The sequence below is a fragment of the Colius striatus genome, chromosome 1 (assembly GCF_028858725.1).
Source record: "Colius striatus isolate bColStr4 chromosome 1, bColStr4.1.hap1, whole genome shotgun sequence".
NCBI lineage: Eukaryota > Metazoa > Chordata > Aves > Coliiformes > Coliidae > Colius > Colius striatus.
In genome coordinates, this window is record NC_084759.1 from 185,413,774 (window position 1) to 185,435,812 (window position 22,039).

At 34.3% G+C, this 22,039-nt stretch overlaps 1 protein-coding gene across 1 annotated transcript in view; it reads right to left on the reverse strand.

Moving 5' to 3' along the window:
* Nucleotides 1-22,039, reverse strand: part of GRM8 (glutamate metabotropic receptor 8) — a 352,719-nt gene that overhangs the window by 193,437 nt on the left and 137,243 nt on the right. The window contains exons 4-6 of the mRNA XM_062018137.1: nucleotides 4,415-4,550; nucleotides 3,791-3,945; nucleotides 2,563-2,700 (exon numbers count right to left, since the gene is read on the reverse strand). Of these exons, the coding sequence (XP_061874121.1) occupies nucleotides 2,563-2,700; nucleotides 3,791-3,945; nucleotides 4,415-4,550 (429 nt within the window). The remainder of the gene's footprint in view (nucleotides 1-2,562; nucleotides 2,701-3,790; nucleotides 3,946-4,414; nucleotides 4,551-22,039) is intronic.

The window sequence follows — 22,039 nt, forward strand, 5'->3', positions numbered from 1 at the left end:
CAAATTCAAGTCCCGAACTAGAGATAGGCATACATTTTTATTAGGACTAGAAAGAACATTGTTTCACAGAAAACATAGTGGAAGGACTAATAGCAATGGGAATAGGCCAAGGATCAAAGTCTTCAATATTGACATAAACAATTAAATATAACATGTCCTATATCCTTACTGAAATTTGAGATTTCACTCATTTTTTTCATTTACCACCAGTATTTCAGATCAGACTTGGTCATAAAACAACATCTTCGGCCTTTCAAGGGAAAGATAGATTCATGTGTGGGATATTCTCCTATTTAATCTGTAGTAGGCAAAGATCGTAATAGACTAATTCATCGTTGCTGCCTCTCTTGCGTGTGACAAATGAACTGGGGTAGGTCAAGACACCATTTGCGATTCTCTAGGTCTAAACTGTGGGGTGGTCATACCCCCATTGTCCATCTAGAATTTCTTCTCAAATCACAGAAGGTTTATTTTGAATTTCCATTCTCATCTTGTGATTCAGTTTACTTAAAAGCAATACATTTTTGCTTATTTTTATTATCCAACTCTTTATGTTTGAGTTAGATAAATATACAAATCATAATGAATCATCAGCTTGTTTAAGGTCAGTTGCTGTGCAAGTATTTTTTCTGTTGAACCTTTAAATTGTTTTAGTCAAGGGTCCCATCACTCTTGGGTACTCTTGCTTGCAGAAGAATTCATAGCTTTTTCCTCTGCAGGTGAAAATGTGTGTTCAAACTTTATATGAGACTGCCCATATCTTAATCCCGTAACAATAACATGTAAACTTCCTGGGTGAAAAAAAATGTTTTCTTTCTATTTTCAAAGAACACATCATAACTTTGTTTCATAAAATATAGGGATATCCGTTTCACATCTCAAATTACTTTGAAGCTATCCAGATATGGTCTATGCATTTTGTACACTACTTTTCATTTGGTAATTCAATTTGACAGATGTGATGAGGCTGAGACAAGACATAGAGCCATCTGCTGCAATATTTAGAGCTTTCTGAGCTACAGCACATACACTACTTATTCCACCTGAAGAACGTCAAAAAAGCATCTATTTTCCACTTAAAATAGAAAAAACAAAAGAATCCCTTCCCAGACATGTGTAAATACCCAGCTATGACTTGATGCTATATGAATCAAGGCCAAAGAGTAAAGGATTAGAGTAATGAGCTATCACTAGCTCAGTGAGGAACTGAATATTGTCCTTTTTGGGTTTTTTGTGGAGTATGTAGTAAAAGGCAGAAGACAAGGCACCATTGTTATAATAAGAGTGCATGCATGGCTCTTGAATTTCTGTGTGAGACACACCTGTGCATTGTGAAGCTCAGTGCAGCAAGTCTTTGAACCAGGAGCACAGTACACATACAAGAAACCTGATGGCACAGGAAGGACTGATGGCACATGTACTGCATGGTCTGACAAATTCAGGAGGAGTAGGTTGCTGGTATGCAGCTTTTGTTTGCAGAAAATTTGTGGAGGCAGTCTCATAACAAAGGCTATATGACAATGTCATCAGACAGCTAGAAATCTTGGAACAGCAAATGGAGCAAAACATCCATGTTCCACAGGAAAAATAGTATTTGGTGAAAGAAAATATTGCAAGGAAAATCAAGGCACATTGACAAATCTTGTATGTAGTGCAGAATATTGGATATCACTGCTTTCACTAGTCACAGAGATGGTAGTCACTACCAGTATCACTGAGGTTGGTGGTAGTAATTAAGGAAATAACACTGGTAGCCCTGACATTAAGCAAAAATATGTGCACAAAAAGTAGCATAGTCTGCTGTAGTCACAGAAGACTAAAGGTGACACTCTTGTAATAGGCTTTGCAAGGGACAGCAAGAAGTCAACAGCTCATAGGAGTGATGAAACTCTGAGCTACTCATATGACTGTTATATTAGTTGTCATGACAGTTGTGCTTGAACAAGCAGGTTTGAGAACAGCAGTTCCAGTTACAGAGTTTTTTGCTAAAACTTCAAGGAGTCTTTCAGCTTTATCATACAATATAGAATCTTATTCTTTTCATATGAGGGCAAGTAATAAGAATATATTGATTTGATTTTTACTCCATCCTCAAACACAGATTGTGAACTGAATAAGGAGTTCATGACTTGACCTATCATCAAGACCTCAGTAGTTTAAACAGAAATCTAATTTTCTCTGTATACAGTTCAGGGATAACAATATGAGAATTACTGTGATACACTCTTTTACTAAAAACAAACAAAAAAAAGACAAAACTTCACACTGACAACTATAAACGGGGAGACAGAGGAGGTCATTGAAAACACAACTGGAACTGAACCACAGGCACAAGTGCTTTTAACAAATTATCTATCATTATTGGATTTGTGCAAATGAGCTACTAACTTTCTAAAACCTTGTCCATTATTTTTTTCTTCAGGTTTGAGAAAAAATATCAGACTTCTCTTAAAACAGAATAATATATATTGGGGAATTGAAAAGAGCCAGAAGAGTAATGAAAAGAAAGCAATTTATTTCTTGCAGTCCAGTAAATAACTTAAAATGTTTTATTTCAGTTACCTGTGCATTTCTTGATATTACTGTTTCTTTTTCCATGTGATCCCAATTTGCATCCAAAGTTCTCCTCCCAAAATTCAGCAAACCACACATTTCTTCGATTGTTAGCAAGTGTTCGGCTCCGAAAATATCTATCAAATCCTACATTTAGGAGAAGAGAAAGAAGCATTAAAATATGATACAGAAAAGAAAAAGTCATTTAAAGATAATAACAGATTTTGTATAAATATCAAAACAAGAAGTATTTTTAAATACACACTACTGTATGTTATTTTATGAACATGGCACTAAGGTTTAAAATAATAGTATACTTATTACCCCATATTTGCTATAAAGATTTTTTTAACATGTACAGCAATGAAAGAGTATCTAAAGCTCCAAAAGAATAGTATAATTGAAAATAATGCAATGTAGAGAGTTAGGGAAATAGTTTAATTTTTAATACTAGATGAACCAAATAAAGAATTGGATGTCTACAGAAATTAAGTAAACTATAATCACTAATTAGTGAAAGACTGTGCTCCAAATAAATTTCATTTCAAGGGCACCTAAAATCACCAGTAAAATTTGCATTGAACCAGAAGGCTTCCAGGACACCTAATATTCTGCTTTAATTTATGTATTTAATGACACGATTGATAAACTAAAGATTCTTGTTTAAACCTGATCAATTCTCCAAGTAGCATGAAGAGTGCTCAGTTTTTCTAATCATTTACCAGTTTAGAGCACTTCCCCAGACCGTCAGAAATGTGACTACGTCTAGTAACCCTCCTAGGAATAAGGTGATTCAAATCAACAACTTCCATTTCATCCACCAAGTCTGAAACCTTGTTAAAGTAAATTTAGGAGAGGAAAGCAGAGCCTAGATTTATCTCCTCTGAGGAGAATGAGCTGACTCATTATCATCTATTTGAGGCTTTCCATTTTTGTCCGAAAGAACCACCAGGATATGGGCAAGAAGTTCTCCAACACACATACTCTCATTATTAGTCAATTAAAAGATTGCCTGATTGCAGATTCAGCATCTCCTCATGTCAACAGAGATATTAAATGAATATTGGATCAAGCTAACTCAAGTTACTTAGTTGGAAAGCTTTTCATTATTTCCCTGTAATCAAGGACTATATGATTTCTCAATTATGAAACATGATTTCTCAATTTAATTTTTTTAGGAGAGACAGGATCCTTGAGCACTGTCAGAAAATTAGGGATTTATGTCGTGTATTCCTACCATCTATTGATGTCCTTTTAGGAAGAATGGTTACTGCTCCTTCTGCAATCTCCTCCTGCTGCTGAACGGGTGAAATTTTTGACCCCCAACTATCTGAGCCAATCCAGAGGAAATGTCCAGACTGATTCGCTTTTTTGGCTGCTTCCAGTATCCGCCTGCAAACAAACAGATGACTACTTAAACAAACTGTATTTACAATGAATTGAGAATCCCCAGTATTAATTCTAGCTGTGCATTAAGTATGCTTACACTAACCAGTTAGTCAATAGTTTTCACAGTCTAAAGCATATTCAACAACAGCTGTAGTGAACTCAAGATACAGTACTGCACAAGTTAATTAGTTTCATTGTTAGACATATTTTTCTAGCATTCTTATTGATTTCTTTCTTTTCAGTCACCAGAGACAATCTATTGGAGCTGCATTCTAAGGAACTAGGAACAGGTTAGATGTCCACAGAATAAGGGGACAGCTGTATAATTGAAATTCAATTTCTATCACCACTTTCCAATAATTTTTATACAAGATGAATCTGAAAGCACCTGAGTTACTCTATTCTGCACCAGCCAATTGAGCATCCCTGTGAAGAGAAACATCTTCAAGACCCAAGATTAGGAAACAAGCACCTAATATCATCTTCATTTGCAAACATGATCACTGCTCGAGCATTTGGAGTTTCCAACAGACGTTTGATGATCTTTTCAAATTCTCCTGGTCTTGGTTCCCGAGGGATTTTGAGTGACTGAGCAATGCAAACACTTCCTAAGAAAAATTAAAAGGAAGAAAAAAAAAAGTTTAGCATGCAAAATATTCACACTTTAGATAATCTGTTGTTAACCAAGTAAAGAAGGTGCTAATCTGACATACAGCAGCATAGACAAAAGTTACATTATCTATGTATTTTGAAATATGTATTGTACCAATATATACAATACTGCATTAAAGAGTACAATTCAATTACCTGTTACCTTGTTTATATATAAAACTTTAAACAACATCCTAAACCAAATTGTCAAGGACCACATTGACTCAGATGGACTGAGTTCCACAGATCTTTCCCACTTACAGCAGCTGAGAATCCAGTCTTGCCACAGGAGTGCTCTTAACTCTGTAGCCTAAATTTGACAGCTTGGGTGCTATTATAAACCTCTGCATTTTCAACAGAGCGTATAAGCTAACAATAAATATTGTGGTTACAGAATCAAGTAGAGAACTTGAAATGAAATGTTCTTATATAAGCAAATGCATACAGATAACTTCTAATTGTTATTATGACATTCGTAATTATGTTGTCCTAAATATTTAAGAGGTTTTGGGATGTTATTAAATATTCTAAATTACTAATCGGCAAATGGACATTAAAAATCAGGGATATTTGTATATCTTTATGACAGAAGGAAGAAAGAGTTATTTGAAATCTTTACATTTAACCTGTCCTGCAAAAAGAGACAAATTTCTACAGAAACATTGATTTCCAATGATTTTCATTCACTTGTGCAGGGGAATTTCTAGCTCCCAGTTATCACACATTATCTATGTTTGAGCACAAAAGAAAAATTTCTTAAGCCTGTTTCATGAAGTACTGAGTCCAGATTGTCCTATATCACTCTCCTATATCACACACGATCTTTCTATGATTGCTTGCTGATTTCTTTAATTATTTTTTTGTTTAACAATTATTGCCTGATTCGCATTGATACATGCAACTTCCACCAATAGTTGCTCTTGACCATTGTTACTCTCAAAATAAGATCCTCTTGTGGATAATCTAATCATTAATAAAACAAAAAAAAAGAAAATTATAAATTGTAATAATTATAAATTATTATTTTTTAACAAAAAGCAACATGTCACTTGACAGAGGCAAATCAAATGATAATTGATACATCTCTGCATCTAATACTTCTACCCTGAAGATTGGCTTCAGTGTGAGTAAGAATAAGAATGTGTTTCAAAAGACTGGTTTTATTTTTAAAGAATGCTGGTATTTATTTTCTGATGTATAAGACCATTTGCAGAATACACATGTTTATGTATAAAAGGTATTTAAACAACTAAAGATATGTTTTATGTGGAGAGGTGCTCCAACTTTCTCAACAGGTTGTCCTCGACATCAAAATGTCAGTCTTCTGTTTTTCCAAAGTACTTCACAAATTAGGTTGATAGACACAATGTCAGGTACAGCATTTGAATAAAAAAAAAGAATCCAGCCAGATGCAGCTTTGGATCTAGAGCTACCTGAAGATGTTATAGAGGTCTCTTGTATCAGCTTTCTTAAGATGAATGTATTTAATCTTTAGGCAAAACAAACAAAATAAAGCCTTTTTATTTCCTTTGCAGAAAGAATGACTGGAAATGGTTCAAAGTTGCCCCATGCCTGTCAATGTTTAAGAAGCATTTGGACAATGCCCTTAATAATATTCTTTAAATTTTGGTAAGCCCCAGGTTGGTCAGGCCATTGGACCAGGTGATCACTGTAGGTCCCTTCCAACTGTACTATTATTGTATCCTATCCTATCCTATCCTATCCTATCCTATCCTATCCTACCCCATCCTATTCTACCCTACATCATCCTATATAGTATTTAGAAAATAGATTCATTACCAGATTTTGTTCTGGCTTTGCAGAATCTCATTGACCTCAATAGTTAGGATCTGCACAGGCAGATCCTGAGTTTGAATAAAGTTTAGATATGGTATAAATGAAACATGAAATTACCAACTGCCAGTATAAAAATAACAACTTCAAATTAAATCAGCTAGTTTTAGTCACAGGAAAACATATCACCTTTTCTAGCTATGCATCAATTTCTTGGGATGTTACATTGTTAGATTATCATATTGACAGACGCATACTACAGCATAGATTTATCTTGAATTCTGCTCTGCTTTACATGAAAGAAATAATATTTGCAGATCAGAACATCTGCCATTTCTAACAAAAATTGTTATTACCTTTACCACCTATAAATAGTGTAGAGATATAGCATAAATAATTGACTCTAATCTGCTTTGTAATGGAATATAGTGCCTTTTTCTGGCAACATATTTCTCCTCATTGTTACAAACAGCTTGGTTCCCCACAATGGACAGATAATTTGCCAATAACAACAGATGAGCCTGTTTAGTAGATGACCCTCATATTCACTAGGTATCTTTAATAATCCAGTAATGAAAAGATGGACACTGTACTGTGAAAAGCTTTAGCCAATTTTCTAAACTGATATTAAGCTATTGTGATAGACACTCATAAAGTCCTTTACTGTGACCTCAAGTTACAGGGTTGAAATGTAAGAGAAATATTTAGCAGACATCCTGTAAATTAAACAATCAGCAATTCACTGTTAAAAAAGAACTGAAAAGCAATGCCAAGCTCTCAACTGTCCCTAAAGTCATTCAGGCACAAAAAGTAAATCAGATCCTAAAAAAAATTACATAAAGGAATAATTTGTCACCTCATAAATTTTGAGAGTGCATTTTTCAACCATTTCTATTCATGCAATAGCCCTTAGGAAAAACACAGTCTTTCCATATAAAACTCAAATGCAAATATTACAAAATGCATACATATAATACTCCATATACAACCATCTACAATCTGTGTGAAATGGATATCAAGCAATGAAAAACTGCAATATCTAAAAAAAACTATTTTCAGTCAAAATAATGTAGAAGAAACACCATTCCATCATTGCAGCAGTAAGTTCAATTATGACTACACTGTGCATCTTAGCCTCTCTACATTGAAGAATGTGTTAAGTACTACTAGGAACAGAATATAATGCACTTCAGCCTTGTTGCAACATTTATAATGAATTGTGTAAGACACCTCCAACACATAAAACACTTTATACATGCACTTATCTGTATATTACATATACAGCTGTTGCTAAATCCAATATCAGAGATTCAGTTCTCAGCTAATGATAAAATGTTGGATTAGTAGTTAAAGCATTGTGGTGGCTAACCTCTCAGGATCCTACTGCCTTTGAAATCTACAGCCAGGGCTAAGTGTCCAGACATAGGTCTAGGAAGACAATTTACAAGAGACAGAAAATAATTATTCAGGAATAATTATTCTTCAGAAATAGCTAGCAGAGGTACTAAAAGGACAAATTTTTAAGGCCAGTAGTTAGGATAGTCTTAAGAAGTGTGAACAAAAGAGAGATTTCCCCAAACCAAGAAGAAATAGAGTTTTAGAACAGATGTTTCTTATATGACACCAATGGATATACCATTTGCTGCAGAGGTGCCAAAGGGCAGATGGTTCACCTAATGCCCCTGGAGTGTTTATGGCTGTGAATCACAAGAACAAATAGTGTCTAAATGTTTTACGCTGTCAGCAATTCTGATTGATTTGGAATGATGACTGCTTGTCCCTGTAGCTGGTTTCTAAAGCATTTGTTATCATTCATTGTCTGGGGATGTACCTGAAAAAATACATTGGTCTAAATTTCTCTTGGCTAAAATTATGATTAATCTAAAATTTGCAGGAGGAAATGAGAGCTTACCATCTTCTTTTGAAAAATGAGATGTTGTGTTCAAACACAGTCAATTAAAAGGACACAGGGACAGGCTTCAAAGAGGGCTTCACTAAAAGCTATTATTGAGATGAAGAAAGGAGTCAGATAGACAGATGCATTTCAGGTAGCTCAGCTAGAAACAGATACTAGCAATTGTACCCACTATTATTATAGTCATTCCCTAATTCATATATACAATAGAAGATGACTTAAAGTGTTTGAATCTGTCACACATGCTAAAGACATTAAAATGTCACTAATGGAAAGCAGTTAATCAGTTACTCTGGGGAGGAAAAGAAAAAAAAAAGTCTTATCACCAAATTGTGCTAAGTCTCTCTTATCTGTTCTCAAATCTGTAAAACTAAGGTATTCGGTTATCCCAGAGCTTGATTTGAGGAACAAAAACAGTTAATATGAACTGCACTGTGTCAGTGACAATAAGTATCCATTTGTCTTCTGTCTAACATCTATCAAGTGTGATATCCAGCACCTGGGGGCAGAAAACAATGAAGAGGAGAGACAAGGTGGGAACTGGAAATCAGGCTCACAGCAGGAGCTGCCCCACGCCTATCCAGCCACTCTGCACATGATTACCAGATAGTAACTCACGTGCTTTTAAAACATGATCATAACCAGACCTGATCTACAAGAATATAGTTTTGAGTTATTTTCTCCATTGTGATAATGATCACGTCTTAAATAAACTGTTCCAAGCTAGGCTTGGCTTGCTTACAGGTGCTCTGTATAACACAGCTTTTGGAAAATTGATTAGCACTACACAAAATATTGGTAGATTTTGAAGTTATTGTTAGTATGCTGCATCAAGGAGATTTTTCTTTTCTTTTTGTGCTCTTACAACAGGGATTCTAGCATTGAAAAAAATACAACAAAAGGGAAATCAAGTATCTGCATCATTTCGATGATTAAACTTATGGTGATTTTATAATGATAAATATTAATTTTAGATACTATGAGTTCTGAAGTCACAAGATGGCACACTAATTGTAAACCATTAAATACTCAAGTATGCAGAGGTGGGTGTCAGAAGTCACGTTGAATGTGTCTTTGGAAAATAGTAAGCAGACTTGGTTGAAAACTCACACTAACAAATTAATTTCCTGACACAAAGGTTAAAAGATGAAGATCAATGTAAATACAAGGATTGCATTCTCTCCTACACCAGCTAGTATCCAGCACTACGTTATGGACCAATAAAAATACATAAGACAAACAAAGTTGAAGATAGTTTTCAGTTCAAGTGTGTTGAGTGTTGGGACCACAGCCATACTACTCAGAACCAGTTTACCTGCTCAATTATTTTAGCTCCCTATGTACATAACTAACCTTACCATTGCAAAAGGGGAATGGATTAAGCTATGCACTTGCTTTTGCAAGCTAATTCTTAGCATTAGGAGGTATATCTCACCTGTTTCAGTATACATCATTACAAGTCAATTATTTCACAGCAGCTTCATCACAAATCATGTTGTTCCTGAAAAAGCTCAAGACAAATAGAGCACATGTGGGACTCAGTCTTACCTGGCAGGACTTTCTCAGATGCCTTCAAGTATACATTTTCTTTTTTTAAGATTAATTATATGTGACTGGTCACTAGGTCAAGAATATTTTAATGCAGGCCTGTGGAAAGTTTCCAAAAGACATCACAGAAATACATGAAGACAGAGAAGTTCTTATTCCAAGTAGGGGAACAGATGTCACAAACTCAGAAGAAGCTTCAGTGAGAAACTCTCCTGTGAGGCACACAGGGTGCTGTCGCAGGAAAACACATCCTCTGTCTGACAAGAGGCTGCACATTTCTGACAGCATCATATGATGCAAGAAAAACTTGAGGAAAAACAGTCAACTGTATTTCTCTTACTCTTCCAGTTCTTACCTCAGTTATATTGAAAATCTAGAAAATCCAGACCTGGTTATATTGTAAGTCTATTACAGTTGCTAGAAACCTAGTTCAGCGTGAAGATTGTTGGAGATATTAAAAACAAGATATTAAAAAAAAATTAAAAACACTGAAGCTCAATCAGAATAGCTTTGTGACTTAATGAATCCATCAAAATGTTCTTTTCAAGCACAATTTACTATTTGAAAAATTTGGATGTTAAGAAATCTGAACATTAACGACAATAAGATGACTGTTCTGCATGAGACTTTCACCAATGCTGATAACCAGGAACTTTAGGAACTACTGTTTAACTACAACCAATTTTCTGTCACCTCTTTGTATATTCCTAAATGCCCTTAAAAATAATTTTCTAGACTATGAGTCAACAGGGACTGGCACCTAAGAAGACATAATTACAAGTTGAAGACCAAATTCCTAAAGCGCTAGTTCTTCAAAATGGGGAAGTCTCTGTAATGCCAAAGTACTATAGGCGGGGAGTCTGAATGCAGCCATGCATTCTTTCCAGAGCTACCTTCACTTAACTACCCCAAGAAACCATATGATCACCAGTATGGCTATACAAACTTCAGGATAGCTTAGCTTTATTATAAGAACCTGAGCTTTCTGCAGGCTCTGTGCTCCCACTGAAGTTGATCACATGGCATCTTCACTGCCTTACATGTAAAAATCTAGATAAATAAAGTCTTACTCCAATACATCTCTTTTGTTGTAGTCACCTGCACTACGGAAATACTCTAAACTCTGCAGCTTTTAATTTCCTCAAGGCTCACCAAACACCTCAACAAAAAATTCAGTTACTCTGTAAAGACAGTTAATTCTTCAGGCAGTAGTGACAATACTTTTTGAGTTAAAGTAATAGAAAATAGTTTTTGAAATTAAATAATGTAAATGATACTTGATTCTGAATAAAGCAGTACTTAGTATTAGATACACTAATGCAGAATGAGAGATTTTGTTAGTCTTTTAACAGAAAAAAAAAGTTTGCATTTTATGCCCGTGCATTGATGCCTTTTTTCCTTTAAGTTAAAATGCTTTTTCTGAAAATCCCTTAATATTTATTATGAAGATGTTTGCTGAAAAAGGCTGATAAGATGCTTTTTCACTAACATGCCATGAGATTTTTTACTCAAAGCTAACAGCCTTTAAAAGTCAAAGCCCCTAGGACACCATGAAAGAAAACAAAACATTTGGACAAATACAATTCACCCATTCATTTTAAAATTGTTTTGTTGCATTCTTATATGTATTCACAGGCATACAACCATCCATGCTTCAGAAACACATGCATTCACACTGATACATCACAGGCAAAGTAGACGTTAATTTAAAATAGAAAAGAAAGAAAGGAAAATCCTACTCAGGCTTCATATATGATTACAGACTATTGGCTTCAGTAATCATAGTGACGTGAAGCAAGTGAGATCTGTTATTTTATAGTTCCATCCTGAACAGTAAAAATTTCTTTTTTTTATATTTTTATTTAATTTTGGAAGAAATAGTTCTGAATGTACCACTGCAGCTTTCATGAACACCAGCATCTGGCAGAAAATAACTGCAATACTCTCACCATCACCAAACACATTGAAAAAACACAGTTTTGAAAAAAAATAAGAACAGAAATTATACATTTTTTTCATCCTTTGACTTTTAAGTTCTATTCATATAAATGAAAGCCAACTTCCACAGTCTTGAAAGTGAGAGGATAAAAGAAAAAATCATCTGTAGTAAAGATGTTTATGAATGGGAAAAATCTACATATCCAGCAAAAAGAAAAATCCTGTAAAGCATGAATTCTGGAAGGCTGTAAGAGAGGAATTTTCCTCTCCATAGGCAATCACTGTATAACTAGTTCATCAAGGGATGACATGGGATGTGTAGTCAAACTACAAAACAATCTCTGACCAAAAGAATGTAATTGAAATTAGTCTGCACTTAGTTTACTGGTCAGCTGTTGCAATGCTTTCACAGCTTTGTCTTTTTTTTATCATCACAGTGGGTATGAATATCTCCCTCTGGAGAAACGTGGTTCTTCCTACCTGCAGATTTAGAACTTCTGGAGGCATAATATGAAAAAAGAAATATACTGCTATTTTCTGTTTTCTGGCTATATGGTAGGTACATCCTTAACGAGGAAAGGAGATTCTCTTTATTTTTGTTTCTTTTCTAAAGATCTGGAAAACACATTGCAAAAATTAAATGTCATAAATGCCGAAATTGTGAAAGATTTTTTTAAAGAAACATCAGATCTGATTTCTAACAAAGCAGTACTGTGAATTCAAACCCTGACCTGTGGTTACCTTACACATTTTTCTCTGAAAATAATTTTGCCCTTATTCTTTCCTCCACTTCTCTACACTTCCCAGTACTAACGGGCCAGTAAAGATTTTGATTTTAAGGAGTTCAGATGCAAAAGGCTGCTTCAAAAATTCTAGACTTGGGTAATGCATTAAAAATGCCAATCCACCTCCAAATATAGCCAAGGAACAGTCCAAATTCCCGATCCCTGATGGCTGTATTCAGCATCACGAAGATGACACAGGAGCTTACAGCACCCCTTATAACTATATTTAGGCAGGAAAAGAAACCCCATCACAAGAAGGGTTGGATTTTGAAGAAATATACCTTTCTAAATAAATATACTATAAATATACTTTTTTTAATTCTCTTTTAGGATAATTAATTCCCTGTAAGTATCTTTGGTTTAACATTTTTTTAATTCCATTCCACATCCTGTTTATTTTAAATATTTTATCAGTGATATAAAAGCCTGTTTTCAGTTAAGTTATGCTGGATCGCCTGAATTTAATGGTAGGCTGGTGTCCTATTTTTCTCTTGCATGCTTCTTACTTATATTGTGCTGTTCAGAGATTGCCATCAGTCACCTCCTTTGCACTTAAACACTGCACACAGGCTGCAGAACCCGATTTTAATCATGACTTCTAAGAAAAATAGCAGCAGTGACTAATGTTCTCATTCTGTAACTTTTTGGTCTGCTTTTATAAATGAAGCCATTTGTCTTCTTTATGGCCATAAAATAACCACAGATTTCTCTTATTTACTGGAATTTTAAAAAAATAAAATATTAAAAATCCCTTCTACATTTTGCTATCTTCCAGAATGTTGGTGGCAAATACAAATATTTCCATCTTTAGCTATTAATTTAATCAAACAGTCTAGTATCAGTGAATTATTTTTCAAGTTAGGCAAATGTTACTTAGTTTGAGTTATCTCTAGTCGTCAACCATTTCTTTTCTCAGAATTTGAACTATCAAAATTGTTTGCATGTAAAGACTTTATCTTTAATGAAGAGAAGTCTGATTTCTGATATTTGAACTTGAATGTGACATTCAAAAAATACTATCAAATTTGGAGTAAAACTGATTAACTGCCAACTAAGTTTTGTTTGAAACAGTAAAAAGAGAAATCTGTAGATTGCTCTACATTAAATTACAAGCCCAGTTTTGTATTGATAATCAGGAATGGATCACTTATGACAGTAAATCTTGTAGGTAAATCTAATCCCCAGATGCAAATATAGATTCAGAATCTCCTACAACAAAATCATGGACATAGAGGTAAAGGGATTTATGACATAAATTTTCCACATAGCTTACCAAAACTAAAGCTCAGGCCACGCTAACACTGATAAAGTGCTCACTTGCAATCTTGTGCTCAAAGCACACAGTCTGCATTCATGGAAATTATCATCAGGAGTCATATTGACTTTAGTCATGCAAGAACAAACTGAAGTTCTCTTCCAATTCATGAGTATCTTATAGAGATGGTAAGCATTAAGATAAAATGTTTTTTCTTTTTTATTTCAAATGTATTTCATTTTCTTTTTATTCAGTACAAGATGACAGGTAGGCATTACTAAGACAAAACAGTTAACACTTAAGAAACAAATATTTTCTTTTCACTATGGAAAATTTCAGTGTTTCCTTTTTTCTTTTTATATCAAAATTTCCAATGAAATGGAAATATAGTTTCTGAATGTTTGCATGTGTAGTGAGTCAAATATTGCTACCCTATAGTGTCTGAAACCAGCTAATTTCCATCTGGCGTAAAGTGTATATAGCTAAAAAAATAACATTTCAAAATATGAAGGGGATGCCATATCCCTGTAGAAGTTTCTTCAACAATTTATAATCCTATTAAAAATTTTAAAAGTTCATTTTCATCAGTTTAGACTTCAGTTTACAACTGAGTCTAGTTACATCTTTTTCATCAAAAACAGAGATTCATCTCCCTCATTCTTCCAAATGCAACTTGTACATTATAATGTTATGTGATTAAGTTACAAGCTAAATAACTTTCTCTTACACAAATTATGAAGGCTGAGTTTATTTAATTAGGTGTCTACGCTGCAACTTACATTTGAAAAATTGATATATCTATTTTCAAGTTGTACCTAACTACATTTATCTGACTTTAAAATACTTTGGGATCTGGACACCTGGCTAAGAACAGTAGGATTTAAAAATACTAATGAACATTATCTGCTGATTTCTTACCTTTGAGGGTTATAAAATAGGAAGAGACTAAAGCTAAGTCTTGTATATTGCTTCAGATCTTTATGTTTCTTAACATCAGCTGAATATAAAATTATATTAAGAATCAGCAATACATCTTTTATAATACAACAGTAAAATAAAGGAATGAGTTAGTGAGTGAACAAGAGTTGTTCCGTAGCATTCCACATAAATAGACCTACAGAAACCTATCCTAATCTTAAAAATATAGCAGAATTAAACTTGGGTACACTGCTATTGTAGCTTTAGGAAAGTCTGTAGCACTGTCTTGTGAGATTGGGATCAGAGAGCAAAGTCAAAAAGAGGAACCTGATGAATTTAAAGCTGAAGGAAGAAGTAGAAAAGTGCTGAGAAGGCCTATGCATGTGATATAATAAAGCTTGCAAATTGAATACGTTAGTCTGTTTTAAGGCATGTAGTAAACATACAGAAACAATGGGATGAGTAAAAACATAGAAACTTAGAAAATTATAAAGTATAATAAATTATAAAAAGGTACTTGGTTGAAAGGTACCATATATTTGTATGTAAAATAAATTGCAGAAATACAGCAAAGTTTACTTTTACTAAATGTCTAAGTACTTACATCTGCCTTTTGTTTGGGGACATAAATATCAGATTAAACTTTTGGATTAATCCTATCTTGTAAATGATACAGCAGGCATGTACATCTACTATCCCTTCTCATTCCTTATTCAGGAGAAAGTCCTTATTCAATAAGAATAAAGGTAGTAACTCTGTAAATTTAATCACTGAAAAAAATTTTAAATTCAGATTAAGGATTCTGGATAGGAGGTCTGATAAGTGATCTGACGAATTCTCCTCTGGAGACATTCAAAACCTGCCTTGGACGAGTTCCTTTGTGACCTACTTTAGGTGGCCTCTGGCAGGGGGGTTGGACTAGATGATCTTTTGAGGTCCCTTCCAACCCTTAAGATTCTGTGATTCTGTGTGATAATCTGTTTCTAAAATGCTGAGAATGGACTGCCTTGACTTACTGGGAAATGACCAGCAAGCAGCATCAAAATCTTCTTTTATGTAGTCTGCCAGTAGTTGTATTAGGACATAATTTAACCCTGCCTATCCTTTTTTCAGAATGATAGAAATTTTACTTCATTCTCGCTAACATTCTGAAAGGAATAAAACATTTACCTAATATCAAAGAAGGGGAAAAACAGTGGGGAGAAAGCTGTTTTACATGCAGGAAGAAACAGAAGAACTTGCTGTTTCATCAAAGTGCACAGCTAATGTAAAATCCCCTTGAAAGAATGACAGGTAATGGGAGAAGCTTTTGTTCACCTAAGCCAAACTTGGAAAGGTTCAGTCAATCTCAACCAATACGCTCAATGACATCAGATGGATGAATGCAACTGTGTTCAGAATTAAATATACAAATGGTACAAAACAGCAAAAGATAAATTGGATACTTTTAATACTGTAGCTATCAAATGGATGAAAAGCAGTGTCTGTAAGTCAAGGAAGGCTTGGGACACAGAAAACAGGCCAACACTGGAAAAGTGATCGGACCACAGTTAACAGTTCATAGTTCACAGAGTCTTCTTGGTTCTATCAGATATGAATTCTTGCCAGTACTCTGCAGGCTTTGTTTCTGCATATATTTTAATGTTTTAAAACTAGAATTATCCAGACCAGCTCCTTACATAAGCATAGGAAATCACCATTAGCTACAGCAGAAATGGAAGGAGGTGGATGCTTTGTTAAAGATTATGTATTGAAAGGGCCTAGTAACTGACAAAAGATGTCTGCAGATCACCCTTTTCTAAGAAAATGTTTGATAGATCCACCATATTTTGTAGATAATGAAGTAAAGAAAATAAAACAATTACACAAAAAACCCTATAATCACTAAGCACAAAATTACTTTTACTGAACATTGCCCAGGAGTGGACACCATTATGCTTTTAATGTAGACTGAAATAAAAGCCTATTTTAACATGCATCTAGTCTGCACATAGAACTTTGATCAACATAGTATCTCATCAAGGGCCTGAAGGATTTTTCTATGCCCATGTTACTTATTTGATTGCATGGTTTCAATAATTTGATACAATTCTTCTATCTCATATAACATTTTTAAGCATCTTTCATTATGGGGTTTTTTTCCTCACAGCTATAAAAAATTATGCCAGGCAAAAATCTATTATCCATAGAGCACTTATATCTAACTCATTATAAGAGAAAAAGGCAGAAATACATGTTTTCAAAATTAATTAATTCTGAAATGTATTGCCCATCAAATCTGGCAAAAGATATAACAGAGGGAAAATGAAAGTATTTCAATTTATGCTGAGTTATATCTTGAATAAAGACATATGATTAGACCCATGGACTCAACCTTGCAGTAACAAAAAATATCCATCCTATATTACTTGATAAAAGTAGCAAATGAGGAGAAAAAAATGGAGATAACATAGAAGACAAAGGGAAGATAGCAAAGCAAGTAAGGACTGGAGAGCTGTGGTACAATCATTCATTGTTCAGTGTAATGCACAAATAATAGCACTGATCCTAAAACAAAATCTTCTTCAAATGCCTAGTGCTAAAATAATAATATACCTTTGTTTGCAATGCCTTATGATTAATCACTGTCAAGTCTTGAAGCTGTAAAAATACGAAGTAGGAACGAATTCTTTTATTCGCTAGACTTCCCAAGAACTTTCTTGATATTTAAGAAGTTTCATCAGTGAAATACATATACTTTTGCCAAGAAAAAGAGTAGGGAAACAAGTATAGCTCTTTCAAACTCTCCACAATAAAGCTACCTTGGGAGTTTGCATTGAAATATTTAAGTCGAATACGTGTTTTCAAATCCCAGAAGAGCTCAAAGAAAGTTACTAGAAATTGGAATATCGAAATTTTAACTCTTTCAGATTTTGAATTCTGATAGCAGCCAAAATACTACAACTTCAAGATTATTTTTCTGCATATGACAAAGATCGCAATCAGACAAAGATGTACAAAGGTCCACTGAATTTAGTATTTGAAAAGTCAATCTCATTAGGAATGCCTTTAACATCATTTTAAACATTTCTAGTATGGAAAGATGAAAAAGCAGTAACAAATAATTTTCAATATTAAAAAACAAGCAAAAGCACTGAAGAGCACAAACAACTTCTACTCTCTCTTTTCTTGTGTTTGTTTTCTGTACATGTGGATTGATTTATTTTAGTACACAGAGAAGCCAAAACATTAAGAGGACATTAAGAGTGCAAAACTATGTGCAATAGAATTAGCCATTGATCACCTTCTCTGAGGCTAATTATTTTTTGGAAAAATAATATACACGTGTCCTAGCAAGCACCTTTAACCATCTGTGTGGCTGCTAGGTTCAAAAGCTGAAGTGCAATTCAGCCGATGATCAAAGTCCAGACGCAATACCACGTAAGACTTCCTAAATTGAATTCCTGCTCGCAGTCTAGTATTTCAGATTGGCACTATAAGCCAAGCTCAATTTAGGCACAGTGTGAGCATGATTTAAAATCAAAGCTAACAGATTCTGCCCATTTTTTTAAAAGGCAGAATAAAATGAAGCTTACAGCACTGGAGAATATACAGTCAGCCTAGATGACTAGTGAAATGAAACAGGCAAAGATGTGTCAAAAACAAGCACAGTACAAGGGCATGTACCTTAGAGTTACCTGCCAGAGCTGTAAATTCTGAGAAACAATCAAGACCATGTCTTAACAGATAACTTTTCATTCTTACAGCAAGCCAGAAAGAAGCCCAGCCTCTCTGAAGTGCTAAATCAAGTGACTAGTGACAGGCAAGGGAGAAGATAAGAAAATATTTTACTTATAGCACAATCTCATGGTATTTTCCCATTGAGCACATTCTGTCTTTTTTCAGAATATCTGTCAAAATCTCTCTCCAAGTCTCCTCAGGTACTTCTGTCTACAAAGACAGAATCATCATTTCTGTGTCAGTTTTGGTTGGAGTAGAGTTAATTTTCTTCAGTGGCTACTATGAGCCTACTCTTTGGATTTGTGCTGAAAACAGTGTTGATAATGCTGGAATGTTTTCATTACTGCTGAGCAGTGCTTACATATTCAAGGCCTTTTCTGCTCCTCACCCCATCCCATCAGCAAGGAGGCTGAGGCAAAAGGAGTTGGGAGGGGTCACAGCCAGGACAGTTGACCCCAACTGACCAAGGGGATATTCCAGACCATATGGTATCATGCTCAGCATATAAAGGTAGGGGAAGAAGAAAGAAGAGAGGACATTCAGAGTAATAGTTTGTGCTTTCCCAAGCAATTGTTACACAAGACAGAGTCCTGCTTTCCTGGAAATGGTTGAACACCTCCATGCCCATGGGAATTGGTGAACAGATTTCTTTTTTTGCTTTGCTGTGCATGCAGCTTTTGCTTTAGAAAAAGTCTTTATTTCAATCCATGATTTTTCTTGCTTTTAACCTTCTGATTCTCTCCCTTATCCCAACAGGGGGGAGTGAGCTAAAGGCTTTGTGGTGCTTAATTGCCAGTTGGGATTAAACTACACCACCTACAGAGAATGAACCAGCACAAGGAGACTTAAATCACTCAGTCAAAACCAGTTTTCCCAGCAAGGCTATGACTGAAAAAAGGTACTCTAATGTAAGGTTGGATATGCAGATTTCCACTCCACTAAGAGATGGATAACTCTGTCAGAAAGAAAACCTGTTCATTACAGGATAACAGCATGTACCTGGAGAGTTATATGGAAGTTTGAACATAAATTCATTCTCTGGTTTATTTCAGAGTAGCTTCACAGAGAGCTGAAAACTCTCACCAGCATTTCTCAGACCACATATGAACAGCAAATACTTGTTTGTTGATAATTAATGAAGAAAAATGAGGTAAGTTAAAAGAATAAACTGTTTACTGCATTTTGTTTGTCACTGAAAAGACTATGAAAAAGGCCTATTATTATACTAATTGAAGGCCAAAATGGATAAAACACTTCCCTTGTAATAAAATTGTATATATGACAGGAAAAGATCATTTTTGCTTCTCCTTAGAAGATCTTAGTTCTATCTTTTTATTTGTAATGGTCTCTTTTTTTTTTGTCCATATTTGTGGATGAAAGCTCCCTGCCAGCTGTCAGTTTAATTAAATGTTGCAGTCGGAGCCCACTGGATTTCCAGTTGCAAGGGACTTTATACAGAACAGCCGTTTGGTCTGACCAAAGGTTCATCTAGTCTGATAGTCCCTGCAATGACTCATAATGGAAGAATAGAACAACAGAGTAAACATATGTGCTGGCATGTTGTTCCAGCCTTCAATAATCTCCAGCTCAAAGGCTTTTCAGAGAAGGTGTCTTTATGCTCATTAAAAGCCCTTGATAGAATATTTCTGTATTAATACATCTAGTTCACTTGAACATATTTAAAAGTTGCATTATTCCAGGAGTTCCCTGGAACAAAGTCTAGATTTCACAGTACCTAAAGACCAGTTTTCCTTTCTCTTTCTCCATAATTAGTCTTAAATTCAAAGAATCATAGTTTGATCCTTACACCATGATAAACTCTTCGATATTCCATGTACTTTTCAGTTTTATTTTCTATTTAAGGTGGTGATCCCATATATCATATTATACATCATTTTTTCCCATCTTTTATGAGCAGATCTGGAAAGTATACTTAGATACATTTCTATGGACCTTCTTAGAATATTCAAGTATCTAAAACTGTAGGCATATTTTTATATCCCCAAATGTGTGTCTGCAGATTTTTTTCATTGACCCCAGAAAACTGGCCAAGGAAAACAGCATATGCAAGAATCTGAATCTACAGGCTTATACATACATTTCTAAAGGCTACATTAATTCTTTTTGAAGAAACAGGATCTTTAATTTCTAGGAAAACGTCAATCAAAGATCAGATATGTTTGACAAGCAATTTGATGTTCTGCAATCAAGAGAACCATGTATTTTTACAAATTATTTAAAACACTAATTATGGAGTAATCTCAAATATCCTTTCCTTGTGCCTTATCAACAATGGCCTGACAGTCGATCTTGTACTTATATATTGATCCACTTCATATTATGTATGGTGATTTCCTATATGTCTTTCTGTGTGTAAGTATCCAGTAACTGCACTCTTTTTCTTCTATGAGATGTTGAAGAAAGCTTTTTCTATACATCTAAAATAATTGTATTTATAAAAAACTGAACAAAACAAAATTTTGTACTGATTTGAGTTTACCAGTTTTACTAAGTTTGCTTCCAGAAGTTCTACTTCATTCTGCAGAGCTCCCACAGGAAGGATTTAATTTTTCATACTTTGAATTGTTCATTAGGTATTTATATGAAAAATGAGAATGAACTATGATACTGTAGATAAGACAATAACATTTTCATAGGGCAGTAAACTCTCATATCATTAATTTACAGGGTTAGACAGAAGCTTTGCTCATGGACAAGTCATTTCAAAGAGAACATAACTAAATGTTAAGGATCTTCTTTATAAGTATTCCTTCATTTGGAAACTGGACAAAATATGGTAACACTGCTTCCAATCAACTCTCTGCCTGTCATCCTTGCTAGAGTGACTTCCATTGTAATCTTTCAGCCAATTCAGTCTGCTCTCAATATTATTCACGTAATCAGACATCAACTGGATCAGCTGATGATATTCTTTAGTATTTAAAAGCATTTTGTAGCCATTTTACTTCTTTATTCTACTTACTACAGGCTTTATTCTTTAAGATATTAAATGACCATTTTTTTCAAATGAGCAAGGCAAATTCTCTGTATATTCCTTGCATATCATACATACTATATTGAAATACATTTGCATTTGAAAGCATAAATTATCTTCTTCCCTTACTTGTATATGGACTCTTTCCATTGTAATCCTGTATTCAAAGCATAGGCATATGTAATACCTAAAATCATAACAATCAAATTTATCCAAGGCTTGAGTTAAATAAATAGAAATAAAATTCTGATTAAATGTAGAAAAGTGAAACACATAAAACACATACAATTATCTATCTTGTTCTTAATTCACTTCAGAGAAAAATATTGGAGGAAGTCAAATCCATCATCCACTGCAGCCACAGAACAAAGGGTCTTTACAAAGTACCAAACTTAACTGTTTCAAAAGTGATCATTAGTCTGATTATCCTTTTAATTCAAAGGTTCTTCTCATTTGCTTTAGTACAATTTATTGTACATGTTCCTTATCTTCACCTTCCCATTACATCTTTGCGCCAATTCATCAGTGAAGGTATCTTACAAAATTCCTTGTTTACAACTTCCTCCTTCTTTGGATTG